General features: G+C 35.2%; 3 protein-coding genes across 4 annotated transcripts in view; 2 read left to right on the top strand and 1 right to left on the bottom strand.

Annotated features, from left to right (window-relative positions):
- The window catches only part of LOC126367539 (sterol O-acyltransferase 1), a 75,418-nt gene extending 70,381 nt beyond the window's left edge, over positions 1–5,037 (top strand). For both annotated transcript variants that reach the window (XM_050011113.1, XM_050011112.1), the window contains exons 9-10: positions 1,276–1,453; positions 4,789–5,037. In XM_050011113.1, coding sequence (XP_049867070.1) covers positions 1,276–1,453; positions 4,789–4,934 — 324 coding nt within the window. In that variant the 3' untranslated portion in view covers positions 4,935–5,037. The remainder of the gene's footprint in view (positions 1–1,275; positions 1,454–4,788) is intronic.
- Positions 5,038–5,881: 844 nt separating this feature from the next.
- LOC126367561 (syntenin-1-like) lies at positions 5,882–9,726 on the bottom strand. Its single transcript, XM_050011141.1, has 5 exons — positions 9,570–9,726; positions 9,212–9,481; positions 8,402–8,733; positions 7,912–8,175; positions 5,882–7,258 (listed from the first exon to the last, which is right to left on the bottom strand). Exons 2-5 carry the CDS (start codon positions 9,470–9,472, stop codon positions 7,210–7,212), a joined length of 906 nt encoding a protein of 301 aa, XP_049867098.1. The 5' UTR covers positions 9,473–9,481; positions 9,570–9,726; the 3' UTR covers positions 5,882–7,209.
- Positions 9,727–10,012: 286 nt separating this feature from the next.
- LOC126367517 (putative mediator of RNA polymerase II transcription subunit 26) lies at positions 10,013–15,555 on the top strand. The gene is made up of 6 exons (XM_050011061.1): positions 10,013–10,231; positions 10,315–10,511; positions 10,679–10,789; positions 11,310–11,504; positions 11,672–15,153; positions 15,390–15,555. The coding sequence occupies exons 1-6, from the start codon at positions 10,197–10,199 to the stop codon at positions 15,399–15,401; spliced, it is 4,032 nt and encodes a 1,343-aa protein (XP_049867018.1). The 5' UTR covers positions 10,013–10,196; the 3' UTR covers positions 15,402–15,555.
- The last annotated feature ends 1,273 nt before the right edge of the window (positions 15,556–16,828 follow it).

Raw genomic sequence — 16,828 nt, 5'->3', positions numbered from 1 at the left:
TAGACGAGACAAATTACGTTTATAAGGGGGGATATTTTGGATGGAGACAATGTGGTAGAATGTTATAAAGACCTAATGGATCCATATACAGGGTGAATAGAATAGAATAAAAGTTTATTGCAAATCACAAGTTATACAAGGTGCTGTAGTAAATATACGTGCATGTGACGCCCTGCTAGGGCACAGCAAACAATAGGGGCAACTAGTTGAATCATCCCCCTTAGTATTCGTTACGATATCACTTACAGGTAATACCAGCGAAAAAGCACGCAACATTTTTGAGCCGCAGTTTTTAATAGATTACCAACAATAGTGTAGCTACTAACGATATTTCATTAGAGTAGCATAAAATTCAAATTCAAAATTCAAAAACATCTAAGGCCTCAAACTGGATGACAGCGGCAGCGGCGCGGCGGCGGCGGCGGTTCGGGGAGCGGCGCGTTCAAATGCTAAGACTTATATTGAAGTGTTCTCGGGGAGCGGGGTACGAGCCGTGCGCTCCAGTCGAGCGGTGTCGCTGCGTTTGAAACTCGCCTTTTTGTTTCCTTCATTCATTATAGGGATTCAGATCTTCTTTTGCCCATAATAAATCGTACGAAACAAAAGAACTACAGTCGAAAATGCGTTATCGCCGTTTCGACATCGCGTTCATTCGAGACACAACTCTATACCGCCCCAACACCGAGCGATTTGCCCGCTGGCATCGAAAACGGAACAGCGGCCGCCGCGCCGCTATCGCCGCCGCGCCGCTGACGCTGTCATCCAGTTTGAGCCCTTGCATAAGGTAGCATAGTTACACTTTGAATCGCCATTTTTTACATAACGAACGTCTCATCCGCCTCAAACTACAGCAGTTCCTCACAACCTATATAGCCAAGACATTCGCCCCTTTACGTTCCAAAGCTCTTTATGGTAGGTAATCATCAACATCATCATTTCCCTTAGCCTTATCTCGTTTTTCCACAGGGTCCGCTTACCTAACCTGAAGATTTGACAGGTCCGGTTTTTTACAGAAGCGAGTGCCTGTCTGACCTTCCAACCCGCGAAGGGAAAACCAGCCCAATACAGGTTACGGTCACATACCTCCAAAAAATGCTTTTCTCGGGAATGTGGGTTTTCTCACGATGCTTTCCTTTCATGGTAGGTTAGGTACGCAATATGGTATAAAAATAACATTATACTGACATACGATGCATTTATTACCTTTGTACCTGTCTGTCTGTGTCTGTGGTGTCCGGAAGTAATAAATGTTTCTTTCTTTCTTTCTTATTGCAGGTATCCGCAGCAGCACACGAGATGATCCTGTCGCTGTCGTTCGGCTACTTCTATCCGGTGCTGTTGATGGAATTCGGCGTAGTGGGAATGCTGATGGTGCCGCTCACCGCCACCATCGGCCGCCGCTTCCCCAGCTGCTTCAACCTGCTTATGTGGCTCAGCTTCTTTATTGGCAACGGTAAATATTAATAAGTTTCCAACAGGTTAGACAACTAGGTCAATATTAGGTAAATTATCAACTGTTGTCCCATGTCACTGGCTTGATTTTCAAATAGGAAGCGCCGACTCAAACCCCGGTACCGGACTTTACCCAATGAATTATTAATTTATCGTAAGTGCAATTTTCACTAACACACTCGGGGTCACCCGTAATATACGGCGATACGGCTCATCTATCAAGTTGGGCTTACAGAAAGCTCAAATGACGTGTGGGTACTCAGTTCATCTTACAATAGATGTACCAGTACCAACCCAATTGGAAATATAGTCATGAGTTTATGTTATTACCAGCTGTAGACTAGCCTATCGCCATAAACACAAGATTACCTACACTTACAGTTGTATGTGGGTTTCGTTGTAGATACCTTCAAACCTAAATCCAATCTATTATTGCATTCGTATCCAGCAATTCCAAGAGAATAACAAATAAATAATTTAACGTTTGATTCACGATTTGCAAAGGGAGTATTTAGGGCTGCTTATCATGTTTAGCTCTAAATAAACTAATTTGAGCGCTGATTTAAAGCAGAAACAGCTAAAACAGCATTGCATATGAATAAGCAGCAACTGTTTACGGATTCCGCAATCCTGTGTTGTTACATTCACGTTCACTGAGGGAATCGGAGAGCTTTATGACGTCATCAAAGTGCGTCAATAAAGTATGACGTAGTAGAGTCCGCTACATGGACAAAACACTACTCTAGGGATAAGACGGTCGTTAAGCTGCATGTTATGATTTGAATAACGAAACTACGAAGTAATTACAATCATAAACTCATGTCGTAACTTCTGGGATAGGCAGCGCCACAAGTCGTGTAGAAACAACTATCAGAAATTCTTGGTATTCAACTGATGATATCGTAAGATTGATAATAATAGCAGTACATTGCAAGTCCATTGTCAGTAGTTTCTCAATGGAAAAGGTAACCCAACGCTACGAAATATTATGTGCTAAGTAGGTATTTTGTGAATAACTCATTTCACTACATCCTGGTATTATTCGGAAGGTGCTATTTTTGGAAATTTCTGAGTAACGGTAATGACGTTAGGACCAGGTGAATGGATAGAATGATTCGTCACTTTAACTCCTAACCTTGAGTTATATAGGTACCTACCTCAAAACCACACATCGAAAGCCGACATGAATGAAACGTAGGTATACAATGTAGGTGGGATATATCTAAGTACGTAGCAATACAAGGACCATAGCAATAGGGTAGTTTCCAACTAGTCAATTCAGTTACTTTTCACTAAACGTCAAAACACGAAATTATTATGGAATTTGTATGAAAAAGCAACCTGTAACGTCATAGAAAAGCCTTATTATTCGTCGTACTTATTATTACATTTTTCTTTATTAAAATTCCTAAATAATTTAAATAGAAAAAAGAAAACGATTTTTGTCAGCTTTAGATTTGTGTTTATTTAGTAATCAGATTTTCATAATTTATCTTTGACCTAGGAAACTACCTGACTCGATTTCGACCCTAGTTGATTGTGGTATGACCTTTGCCAGCAACTCCAGCTGTTGACACATGTCTGTTTTCGTTGAAGCTTTAGGCGGTTCCAAAGCACTGAAAACAGGCTAACGCACTTGCTAAGATGCCTCCGGTAAACCTCATTGGAGTATTCCTACCCGATTCATAGGTATTCCATCTCAACTTTTTACCTATAAGTACTTACTTAAGAAGAGAAAAACCTAAAGATCCACCTTCTAAATAAAACCTCATAAACGGAATCCGTGGAATGGCGTTGGGTTCACGATCCGGAGGCCCCGGGTTCAAATCCCGGTGGGGACAAATCACTTTGTGATCCCTAGTTTGGTTAGGACATTACAGGCTGGTCACCTGATTGTCACGTTAAGCCTTTGGTCCCGGTTACTACTTACTGAAGTAAGTATGTAGTCGTTACATGAGTCATGTCAGGGGCCTTTGGCGGCTCAATAATAAGCCTGACACCAGGGTTGACGAGGCTGGTATTCCACCTCACAATTCACACGATAAGAAGAGAGAATATAAAACCAAGATTACCAGAACAAAAACCATGTCTGCATGTCTTCCGGTGGTCTTTCGCCTTGCCATCACAATTTTAGAAGCTGCAAGCATTTGTTTTTGTTTTACAAAGCCTTCTACAAAATAAATTAAAATAGCCTTTTAATTATCCCTTCCTTCATTTACTGCTCATGTGTCGGCATTGTCCAAATATAATTTTGCTTGTATCTAACTTTGGTTGGAATTTAACAAATTCCATTACGTACAAAATGTCCTGAAAACGACGGGTACAAGAAGTTAAATGAAGGATAGATTAAATTCAATTAAAATTAGTAGCGTTTTAATTGTAAGCACGTGCCAAATCTGCCTGAACCCGTGTCACAGCTACGACAGTCGACAGTTAACCTACATATAGTATTAATTAGCCTCGGAACACATGTCTAAACTGTACCTCATAATCGCATAGGTAGTAACTAGTGGAGTTTTCACTACTATGCAGCGTAGCTTAGGTAGCCAATTAGGCATATTAATCGTGGTGTACCTCCTAATAGAGCTGAATAAACGAAAATCGCGGTCGTAAAAAGTGAAATTACAAAATGGAATTGAAAAGTCGGGATCGCTCATTATGGAAAGCTTACCTATGTTATTCCAAGCATTCATTGGCACTGTCAACATTCGAAACTAACCCAAGAGCATAGAATTAGGAATAATACTAAGTACGCCAAGATACCCTACATATTTTAAAGACACATTCGATATCTCATTCAAGAGCGATATATATACCTATTATTACACATTTCGCCGGATTTTGACTACGTAGGTATACTTACTTACTTACAGGAAAACCACTGCCCTATTTTTTTCCTAAAAAAGTGGCATGGAAAATGCTGCACGACAAGAGCGTGGCTCTTAAATTGATGATGATGATGAGGTATACTTACCAGCTGCGGTTACCATCCACTCCAAACAAAGCAATGCCGCCTACTACCTTATCCCTGCGTAGGTACTACTGACCTCTAAGTACATACATAAATTCACGCCCGTGATCCATAAGGGAGTGAGCACAGCCACAAGTAATCAGAAGACAACTTGGAGCCGCTTTTGATACAAAGTCCTTAGATCACCAACCCATTGTCCATTATATTAGTCCTTCGTGTTAAAAGACTCAACTCCTTTGTCGGTATTTACGCCTAATACAACAGTTGAACACAATTTGTTCTTTTTTTTTCACTTCAGTCCAGAGCATGAAAAAACCTGATTAGATATCCTAGTTACTAAATAGTACACTTGTTCTTTATTCCAGGTATTCTATGGAGTCTCTACCCGATGGAGTACTTCGCTCGCAAGAACTGTCCGCCGTCTGATACCGACAGTTACTTCGTTCCGAAGTCCTGGTCGTGTCCAGAAATAGTCCTCAAACCTAACTGGACATTCCAGAACCCTTTCTAGGTGACAATTACTATTGACATTTTTTCGTACCTAAGTTTATAATGTGTTAATCAATGTGATAGAAAATTTACTCTTTGCTAAAATAAATGTGACTGATTATGGATCTTTGTCGATTATTGATTTATACACTTACTTGCATAAACTTTCAGTTTTAATTCTTATGTATGGCAGGAAATCGTTATATCTAAAGCCGTTACAGAACAACTTACAAATATCTTATGTTACCTCCTCTCTTTCCTCACCGCTGAGCACGTGATACTCATTTATGATTCAAACATGAATTCGAAAACATTTTTTTATGTTTAATTCTGTGCTACATTGTGTATACATAAACAGCCTATATACGTCCCACTGCTGGGCACAGGCCTCCCCTCAATCAACCGGAGGGGCTACATTGTGTATGAGATCAAAATTAAACAGTAGGTAATTCCAAAAATTATCTTTATTTGGTATAAAATATTACAATAAAAGAGAAAGACTACATCTAAGCAAACAAGAGGTCTGTATATGGCAATAATATGTGCCAGTTGATAAAATTCGTAAGTTTGCTTAGATTACGAACATATTTACTATAACTACAGTTTGATAGAAGTTTCCATACCTCGCAGAAAATAATTAAAAAGTTAAGATATTAAAAAAACAATTTATGACATTAAAATCTTTTTTTGAATAAAGAATATCAAACTTCCATCAAACTACTACATTAAAAGTGATGTTTACACAAAAATAACCTTAATCAACTATATATAACTAACATTATTATATGGCAGCAACTACAACAAGTATAAAATAATTTCAATGTTATAATGTCTTATGTCCATGTAAATATAATAGTATTTTATGCAACAGTTGTATAAGAAGGGTCAAAAAATGCGAGTGGCGTGAGTTGCGATGTGAGCCTTGGCGAACATCGCAATAAGAGACGCCACGAGCATTTTTTGACCTAGTTATACAACGTTGCATACAATACTTTTTCTACGACGACGTAATTTTAAACGAAACACAAAAAAATTCCAATTTATTTTCCAACGCGCGGGAAAATGGCGGCAAATGTAAACTTTTTTTTTATAGTATATCTATGGCACCAAACAAAGTAAAGGTGCCAGTTTCCAGGTCAAAAAAAAAAAAAACAACAACAATGCTTTTTTGGCGACATTATAGTACAGTTACACTTTGTAAACAATGCTTTTATAGGCCATAGAGCGTACACTTTTTCAAAGAGTTTAATTATGTATGTACTTATATTAGACTTTTTGGTTATTTAAATGCCAGATTAAAGTAGAGGAGTAGAAAAAATTATTTATAAAAGGTCACTTGTATAACACCAAGAAGTAATCGGCAGGAGAAATACATAAAAAAAGTTAAGATTCTAAAAGGAATGTGATAGAAATGCTATATAGGTACCTACAGTTAGTACGTAGCACTGTCGAGAATTTAAAAATAAATAAATTTCTTCTTAATTGCACAACAAAGCAGATTAAAAACTATGAAACTAATATTTTACTTTTTATCTTACCACTTGTATATTCGAATTTAGTAATACATTATGATAGAATTAAATAAACCGAAAAATAAAGGCGAATTTTAATACTTAGTCAAACAATGTTATGGCCAAAACTTAATACTTTTATTAAATAAGCACGCGACACACTAATTAGCATGGAATAAACACAATTTGGCATCTCCGTCGTCACAGCCAGTACCGACTAAAGAGAAAATATATTTTATTTACTTGTATTTCATTTATAATGCATAAAACAATATTCGTTAAATATAATTATAGCAATAATTCTTTAAAAAATGTGCATATAAATCCTGAAAAATTGTAATGAAGAAAGTTTATTTTTATTATCTTAAAAAAATAAGTTTCATTGATGCAATAACGACAATTTTGAATAGTACATATCTCTAATATTGATTTATCTATTCAAATGTAACTGGACATTTATTTGTGTACACAATTGTAATCTATTTGTGAAATAGTACCTAACTCTACAAAAAACAAGGTAAATTATTGTCTATCCTCTTATTATAAAAATACTACATCAGACATATATTTTTTTTTACTTTTTTATAATAAAACATAACTTAATAATATCCTTGCTGTTGTTTAGATAATTTAAACTTTTTGTTTATTATTCGTAATGTTCTTTTATCACACTAGAAAGTTAATTTTCTTTGGCCAAAATGTAAAAACAAGACAAGTGACTGTTTTACCTTGTATTTTGTAGTATAACTATATTAATTTGATACTTCCCGTTATATATTCTGTTGATTACACAGCTGGTGTACGGTCCAGTTCTTTAAACAGCGATGTTGACATCCTGGAAAGAAGAAAATCTTTTAATTGAGAATTAGGAGACCAAGGCAAATAGGTTACTTGACAACTTAGTCAAATGAGATACTTTTTACGAAAATGTCAGAACGAAAGTTTTCTTTGGAGTTTGTATGAAAATGCTGTCCTATGACGTCATCAATAAAAGCGGTCGAACGTCGTACTCATTGTTAGTTAATTTATAAATACAATTCGAAAATAAGTCGCAAAGTAAAATGAGATTGATTTTTGATCATCTTAGATTGGCTTCTATTTCCCCAGTTCAATACCTTATTAGGTGATAAAGGAATGATGAAAGTAGGAGAATGCAGTATTAATATCACATTAACATAGATATGTAGTGATTAGTGCCTTAACAGTAGACCTACATACTACATAATATCTACATAGATATGTGATACAAACAAATAATATAAGGAAACTCAACAATCCTTCTAAATTACCATTACTAATTTAAAACCTATTCATCTATGACGCACTGAACTATTTTAATATTGATAACAATATCTATGTCAATAGTACATACATGTTGAAATCTAACTCAACAAATTCTTATCTCATGTACTTTACATGTTGTGCAAAATGCAACATATGTCTATGCACTATTATATTTGCATATAGATAATTGAAATAAATACTTACTTGCTTATCATGTGCTTGTAGATGTAATGCGGAATAATTGTGATGTTTACAACTGACGGGCTCCCTTCTATAACCTTTGATATGTCCTTATCTTTCATTCCGACAACATTAATAGTGTTAATTTCTAGAAGCTGGTGGTCAGTGAGCACTCCGTTCCTTGCAGCCGACGAATCTTTAACAAGCCCGACAATCTTTCCGTCCTTAAACTGGAAACCAACGTGGCCTAACGAGTCTTTGTGCAGGGTGATTGTCCTCTCAAAAGGCCTACAAACAAACAAAATATATATTATTTACTGTACATAAAATGGTATTTGCAAACTAATCCAATATGTAATCGTAATGATGTTAAAGTCAATAAATAATAAAGTATTGTTTCAAACTATGAATCATGGGGAAATACATGTATCAGCTAGAATTTCCACACTAATTAAAAAACTTCATAATCCCATTTGTAACAATTACGTATGTTGGCTGTAAAATCAATAAGTACCTGTCTCTCACAGCCATAGTAATTCCATTAGTAGGCGCTTTCTTCAGCAGACCATGGCATTGGTCCATGGTCATCCCAGCAAGAGCAACATTGTTAATTTCCAATATCTGGTCTCCGAATCTAAGGCCAACTAACGCTGCAGGGCTTCCTGCTTGTACGTAGCATACAAACACTCCATTATTCACAGAGTGAAGCCGCAATCCACATCTTCCGTCTTTATCTTTGCACAAGACAACCTGTCTTATAGCCCCTGTGACTGTAGCCTTTGCTAATGACACTGATTGTGAAGATATTGGGGCTATCAGATTAGATACAGCACCTCCAGAATGGACCTGGAAAAATATGATTAGTTTATTAGTAGGTAGGTACCTACATAATTTATGAGTTTGAAATCATGTATAGTTCCTAACATCCAAACACATTATCTATGTAATGGATATCATTTGGATTCCAGGACTTGTGCCTGGTTGATAGCAATAATATTATTGCTATAAACCAAATAAAATAAAAATATACTATATCTATACACCTCTGCCTACCCCTTCGAGGATGCAGGCATGATACTATGTTATGTTAGTCATTAAAAAAACCCATTTAGTTAAGATTCCATTGTGTAGTTTTCCTCCTACTAGAGTAGGTACAAAAATAATTTATTTAAGCCATTGAAATCCAATACCAATGAAGGATATTACATTTTGATATGATCCAAGGTTAATAGAAACCTTAACAATTGAATATGAAACATACACATTCTCACTTCTCAGTATCTGCTTCAAAAAATATTTCCAACAAAGACTCAAAACAACTTACTGTCTGTAGCTGGTATTCGGGCATATTCAAAGCAATAACATCTTGAGAGAGCTCCAAACCCATATAGTCACCAAGAGCAGGGTACATATGAGCATTGCTGCCAGGTGCAGTAGGAGCAGGGAGAGAGTATCCGGGCGTTGGCGCCGTAGCAACAGCCATGGGGTTCATATTATAGGCTGGTGGAGGCGCCTGGTATTGGGCCATCTGAGCCCGCACCATATGATCCACCTTCATATCCTCCAAAGACGGGTACAAAGACATTTTGATGACCTAAATAAACAATTCACAATTAATATTGAAATTACGCTTTAATTGGTATCATCATTGCCAATAAGAATTACACGAAAGGATAACTTACCGCAAATTAAGTAACTCGGAAAACTGAAGAAAAGTTGTTTCCACCAAAGTTGCAATTGAAATGCAATCTAAACGAAACGAGGCTGAAATGATTCACTTTCAACTCGCCACACAAAACACAATACAATACAATACAACACCCTGCTCTGCTGCTTTCAGGCCACAGATTATAAAGAAAAATATTTTTATCCGTCAAAGAATCGAGGTTATGTTACGTGCTATACGATTTTGATATTGATCATTTTTTATTATTCATTTTTATGAAAATGTGAAGGATAAACTTAAATATATTCAAAACAAAATTATTTTATTTATTTTAGTCAAAATGTGTATATGACAATGATGGCTACATAGCTTTGCTTTTGCCTGTCCCCATGTACAAGTTTAAAAAAAAAAAACATATATGACAATGACAGGTGTCAGTGGACAGCTGACGTTTTGGAATGTTTGGTTTTGGGCTTGGTTTTCCTAGTATAGTAGTATTTCTATCTAAGTAGTAACTTCAATGTAATATAAGAAAATAAGCGATATTAGAAAACATTATTAATGTGGTTCAGAGTTAATAATAAAAATATAGATTGTAAATCGTGTTTTCCATATAAAGCAGTTGCTTCTTCTTACCTGTATAATGGAAACAGCCACCACTAAGTCTCGTACGCCAAGGTAAGATTATTTACTACTCTATTTAATTATATCATTAACATAATATTTTCTTTAAAGTTTGTAAACTAATACATATTTTCCAGTCGATGCCGGGAGTGGGAACGCAATCGGAGAAACAAATTCAACGATGCTATAACAAGGCTAGGCGAAGTTGTAAAAGAAATAAACAGAGCCAGTAATGCTTCTAAAGATGGAGATAATGTGCAGTACCCTAAGATCGAAATAGTCGAGAAGGCAATAATATGTCTCACAAGCTGTGTCCATGAAAAAACTCAATTGAGTAAGTGGGTCAAAGAAAAAAAATAAACTTATTCCATAATCATCAATCTTAATTGAATAATAATACTAACTTATACCCACAGTCTTATTCTAATCTAACAAACCTGTCCATGAGAAGTTTTAATGTCATTTGTTTTCTAATTAATTGTCTTAAATGTATTATTTCAGAAGCAGAAATTCTTGCATTACAAGTAAAAATTGATTCAGAAAATAAACAAAAGGAAAATAAAAAGGATGCATCAACACAAGTTTTTCTTAATAAAAGCAAGAAACGGCAAAGTATGTTACTCAATTTCAAACTTAGTAAATATTTGATTAGAAAAACCTAGTAATAATTCCAATTGGGTAGTTTCCTGGGTCAAAGATAAATTATGAAATTCTGATTATTAAATACAGACAGATTTAAAGGTGACCAAAAATGTTTCCTTTTTGCTTAGGTATTTATGTATTCTAATAAAGAAAAATGTAATAATAATAAGTGCATCATTTTGTTACATTTTTCTATGACATCAGCGGGCTTAGCACTGTGCTAAACCCGCAGAGGTTGCTTTTTCATACAAATGTAAATATAGTAAAAAGTAACTGATTGGACTAGTTGGAAACTACCCTATTAAGTATAAAAAGAAAAGCCACATATTATCTAATACTCTTTTTAAATTCAATTTCTTAAAGTATAATTAAACTATAATGTTTACATGTGTATGTTGTGTGTTATGTTTAGTATGTTTGTTTGTTGTTTTGTGACTGTAATGTTTATTACGAATAAATGATTGTTGCAATTGAAAATATTTGTTTACAGGTGATAAGTATATGAAAGTATTGATGCTACAGAAGTCGAAAAGAAAAGCTTTGAAGGAGAAACCTGTGTTGACCACAAATGTTACAGTAAAATCTAAAGAAGACAATAGTAAACCTTCTGTAAAAGTATCTACTCAAAACATACCAACTAAACTGCCTACATTATTGCCCAAGTCTAATCTGAATGATAAAAAAAGTGAGTTTTATTCAAATATCTAGTTTTAAATTCCAGCAGCATTTTATTAAAAGGAACAGTATTTAAAATTTTTTGATCGGCTTTAATATGATAATCAGAAATTAAATTCTTCTTTTTAGAATTAGAAAATATTTATCTAAATAAATATTTTTATATTTTAATTTCAGATCCTGAAAATACTTATGTAGTACTACCAGCCGCTCCATACATCTTCCCTCAAAGACCACTTCTATTACCGGCAGTGCCACCAGCATTTTTGTTACTAGACTCAAATCTACAAACACTAAATAAATCTTCATTCCCTATAGTTAACAGAAATAATAGTGATGTCACTAAAACTACAATGGTCAATATTCTCCCTATATCTGCATATTCCCGTCCACTGTCAGCTACAAAATCAAAGAAAAATAACTCTAAAACAAAACTTGATAATACAAAGAAAATCAGAAAGACTAAGCAAACAGCAAAGCCTAAAAAGCAACCAGTCGCCAATACTGATTCATCTAAGACGAAGGCGGCTGATGAAAAAGACGCAGAAAATAAAGAAAAGGATATAAATAATAAAAACACTCCTGAAAATACGCAAATTGAAAATTCATTAATATCTAACCATACTATTGTTAACAAATCTACACCAAAAGAAACTATTCCAAATAAAAATATGAATGCTGTTGTAAATAAGGAAAGTCAAAATACTACAAATCCCAAGATAATCAATGAAGTTACTTTCACCGATAAAACAAAAGAAGCTGTAGTTATTGAAACACCAAAAGTTATAAATACTCCTAAATGTTCTGAAATTGTTATTGTTGAAAAAGTAATTGTTCAAAAACCCAGTGACGTTGGTCAGAGTACAGAAGAAAAGAATAAAGCTAATAAAATAACTAATGAAAAAGATTCAATAGATAAGGATAAAGAAAATAAACTGCCAAATATACTAGACACGTCACTATGTGAAAGCACTGTGGATGGAGGCAACGCCCGCCTTGAACTAGCAGAAGAATTTTTGGCAGCTTCCCCAACGGCAGCATTTCTTATGTCTTTCCCATTAGTCAGCGGCAACAGAGCTGATAGCCCCGCAGAGGAACCACCAAGTACTATATCAGCCAATACTAAAGAAAGCAATCACAGACGAAATGAAGTTACCACTCAGACCGTTCCTTATTACGAAAAAACGAATCCCAATGACGTTAAAGATAAACCTGTGAGTAAATCACACAATACATCTATCACCTTAAATAAACAGAGCTCACAAAAGTACGTTGATAATAATATAGGCAGTAAACAAAACGAAAACAAAACGACCAATGCAGCGGTGACGTCAAATGTGCCTAATGAAAATCCGTTTTTAAACCTTCCTATGTCATCACTTTTACCAACCAGTTGCACTCTCTCGGACTCTACTTTTGGTTTAGATTTCGATTGCAATATAAGCAAGTCACTGCCCACACAGTCTACAAGTTACGCAAGTAACAGTAACTTTTTCTACAAGAGCGATCCATTTAGCACAGTCAAAAGCACTATTTATAGTACAAGCAGCATTTCTTCAGGCCATGAATTTAATAGTTTTGGCCTATATCCCTGCGCAATGGAAAAATATACCTCGAAAAATAAAACAGACTATTCAAATGTCGAAGACAATCTAATGAAAATAGGGTCATCCCGATTAACTTACGATATTGATCTGGGTTGGTCGCACAAAGGCTTTGATTTTGTAAACTGCACCAGTGCTCCGAATACATTTAACAAAGACAATATCTTAACAACAACATCCGGACCCTATTCCACGTCCTACAATCCATTTAACCCAGACTTTCACGTTCCTTTGGTAACTGCGAACTCAAACAAAAAAGATTCTACGACGAAGCCTAGTTCCACTTTCTCTGAAACGATTACAAGCTTTTATTCACAACCAACGAATTTATGGTCGGAGGATGTGCCACTTTATTCAAATAATAACACTTCTAAAACATTGCCTAGCAGACATCAACATTATTTACATGTAGATCAGACGCAATCAAATCTAAAACTAAACACTGCAAAACAATTCGAGCCCAAACCAATACCTGATGCTGGATTAAACAACGTGATCAAACAATCGCATACTGGAGTTAGTCAACAAGTACCTGACAAATACACTAAGAAATCTCCAAGTAAGATGCACATTAACTGGATGACATCTGAGATAAGACCCATGCAGACAAATTGTAACCCGGCGCATTCAGAATTAAAAGAACCACATAAACCAACAAACACTAACAGTGCTTCAGTATATAGCCAATTAGATCACAACATGTCCAAAAAGCAAGATCACACTGAAAATAATTACTTCCCCATTTCTATGCATAATTTCCCCCCACAAACATTGCAAGAAGAATTGCAGCAGGTGTGGCCATCAACGAGGGCAGCGGGCACAACAGAGATAAGCATTGACCCTCCCCCTATCAACTTACCAACACTTGTCGGTGACCTAGCACTTGGACCACACGACAAAAAGAGAACCACTGAAATGTCAAATAGAAACGGGCCACCGACAGATATACAAAATTGTAGTAATTTCTTCTCCGTGACACAGCTGATGAATCGGTCTTCAGACAATAACATGCCATCTCGTTATCAAGGCCCTCACATAGAAAGTCAAAAAGCCATTTCAGTGAAACAGAATACAAGTCACTCCACCAACGATACTAACCGCAAAGTTATGCCACGCGCCGAGAATCAAATACCACAGCCTTGTTACGTTTTCAATGATTCAAAGCCAATTAATTCATTCGAAAATATGAATCAGTTTTCTCATAGTAAATTGAAAACAAACAAGACTGACAAGAGTTCAAAGGTCCAAAAAAATAATTACTCAGCTGAAGCTTTAATCCGCGGTGGCCCTTGTAATCAGAAACTTCAGGACAACAATAGCACAAAGTTCATGCTTCCGTCACAAAAATATAATGACTTCAACGCCGCCCAGGATACCAGTGTAGCTCAAGTGTCTCATTTTCCTCCTATATTAGATTACTCGGACAATTCTTATACCGGACAACATTTTTCTGGGACAAACTTATATAATTCTACAACAAATACAATTTCAAATTCATTTTATACGAACTTTATACCTGGAAGCAGTAACTTGATGTCTGGAAACTATTCGAGTGGTGCGTTCACTGGCGATTTCATTGATTACAATCAGTCGACAGAATGTAATTACGCTAATCATAAATATAGCGAACTGAAGATGAGAAACAACCCAACAATGTTCCAACAAGAAAAAGTGCCTTCTAACTACAAAAGTTCACGGCGGGAGTCGGCTGCGAAACATAAGCTAGAATGTTCTAAAAAAGATTCGAAAAAATGTCAAAGTAAAAGAGCTAAATTAAACAACGAAACTGAAGACTGGAATGATGCGTCGCATTTGTTGTGGCAGAATAAGACACCAACAAAAAGACATACGAACTTGATGTCGGAAGAGTTGCCTTTCCCGAATTACGTGGGTAATCAGATGACGGGGCAGTACCAACCAGACTTCTTCAACAGCCACATCATGACTTCCAACATGCAGACTGTGGGCCATAACGTCGACCGGTCTCTTACGAGCTTTCCGGTCACATCGAGAGCCAATTTCAATCTCAGCACTATTTTTCCAGAAATTACTATGGTAAGTTTACGTATTCGAGTAGCATCGTCAATGATGCCGATTCTGGCAGACATCAACTTAGTTTTAATTTTGTTTGACAGTTCCAGAACTAACTCTGTCTAGCACTTATCGTTAGAGAAGTATAGCACTATTTTTAGAACTGTCAAATTAAGTCTGTACCAAAAATTAAATTGAAGTCTGTATACAGATCTTAAATAAAAATAATACCTACCTAATGATCTTTTTATTTGTTTCAGAAAGTGCAATGATATCCTAAGTGTTGATGGCAAGGCAAGTTGTACGAGTATACGACATAGATTCCTCAACTGTGATTTTAAGAAATAATTTTATACCTAGGTAAATACCTACTTCGTGTTAAAACTATATGTAAATTATATAAATATAACTTACAAAACTGTTTTTTATACGTGTTTCCTCCTGTTATTTGATGTAAGTTAAATACTTAAAATGGAAAGCATACTCCGGCCAAGTAGTTAATCTATAATAAGTCACGTCAAAACCAACCAGACGGAATAAAAAAGTAATAAAAAAGAAATGACTTCAAAATTTGTTTAATAAAAGTTAAAAATAATAAACCACCTATCTTCATTACCTACAAACCGTGCAAATGCTCCACGGTGGATACGTGGACCGTATTTACCCGACTGCCAAAGGAAGAGGGTACTGTTTATCTATTTGCGTCGACTACAGAATATCGACGGGGAAGAAGCAAATAGTATTTGCCAAATACTCCTATCATACATTTTTACGTACTTAAATCGACTTTTTGTTGTGATTGATTGCAAAATTTAATTTTACGTCGGCTAGCTAGGTATTAAAATACTATTACATTAGCAACCAGGTACCTAGATTATCGAAACGCTTGAATATTAACAGTCCTTATAATACTTTTCAAAAATCAGAATCATTTATTCATCGTAATTATCGTGGATAAACTTGTTGAAGGTCAATGTAACATTTTTGAATTTACGTCATTTCGCAAGGTGTTATGGCTGAGGAGAAGAAATTACAAGAAACTGCGACAGCAACACATCTTTTAAACCATAGAGGGTATACATGACAAGTTATTTAATAACTAGAAGAACACATTTAATACCAGTCATTTTTATCAATTAGGTAATCATTAATCTTATAGTAAACTTTTTACATAAAGTAAATTTCACGTGAGCTTTACATTTATTTTCTTTTTTTAGTCCGAGATACCCTTGACTGTTTTCTATTTTTATTCTCTAACCATAGAATACCTAAGGAATACTTAATACTACGTGTATACTGTATAACTTTAAAACTACTAAACCGATTTTGCTGAAACTTGGGACTTTTCTCTTAGTTGGACAACATTTAAACCAATATTTTTTATTTTTAATGCGTAGACAAACATACCTACATCGGTACAAGCATACATAATTATAATACATCTGCGAAATAAGGCACGCACTCGTTTAGAAGCCCTATACAAATATTCCGTAATTTCAACAATATTATATTATATAAATAGGTATATACGGATCAAATTGTTATCCCTCTTTATTGAAGTCAGTTAAAAATAGAATTTTCACTAAGTACATCATGTTAAATCTTTTTTGAATGCATTCCATTATGAGACTCATAAAAAAAACTCATAAAACTGATGTAGATACTTATTCTGAAATAGAATAAATTATAACATTATAAA

This window comes from Pectinophora gossypiella, chromosome 6 (assembly GCF_024362695.1).
Source record: "Pectinophora gossypiella chromosome 6, ilPecGoss1.1, whole genome shotgun sequence".
NCBI lineage: Eukaryota > Metazoa > Arthropoda > Insecta > Lepidoptera > Gelechiidae > Pectinophora > Pectinophora gossypiella.
The sequence above is the reverse complement of the archived record's forward strand: the minus strand, read 5'-3'. Positions and strand labels throughout refer to the sequence as shown.

What these genes read in the sequence shown, in the direction of transcription:
- LOC126367561 (XM_050011141.1), bottom strand. Translation starts at nt 9,472, where the DNA reads ATGTCTTTGTACCCGTCTTTGGAGGATATGAAGGTGGATCATATGGTG. An exon ending in CCGAATACCAGCTACAGACA is followed by an intron (nt 8,734 to 9,211) that starts GTAAGTTGTTTT and finishes ATATTTTTCCAG; the next exon opens with GTCCATTCTGGAGGTGCTGT. An exon ending in TACAAGCACATGATAAGCAA is followed by an intron (nt 7,259 to 7,911) that starts GTAAGTATTTAT and finishes TCTTCTTTCCAG; the next exon opens with GATGTCAACATCGCTGTTTA.
- LOC126367517 (XM_050011061.1), top strand. Translation starts at nt 10,197, where the DNA reads ATGGAAACAGCCACCACTAAGTCTCGTACGCCAAG. An exon ending in CCATGAAAAAACTCAATTGA is followed by an intron (nt 10,512 to 10,678) that starts GTAAGTGGGTCA and finishes GTATTATTTCAG; the next exon opens with AAGCAGAAATTCTTGCATTA. An exon ending in TAAAAGCAAGAAACGGCAAA is followed by an intron (nt 10,790 to 11,309) that starts GTATGTTACTCA and finishes ATTTGTTTACAG; the next exon opens with GTGATAAGTATATGAAAGTA.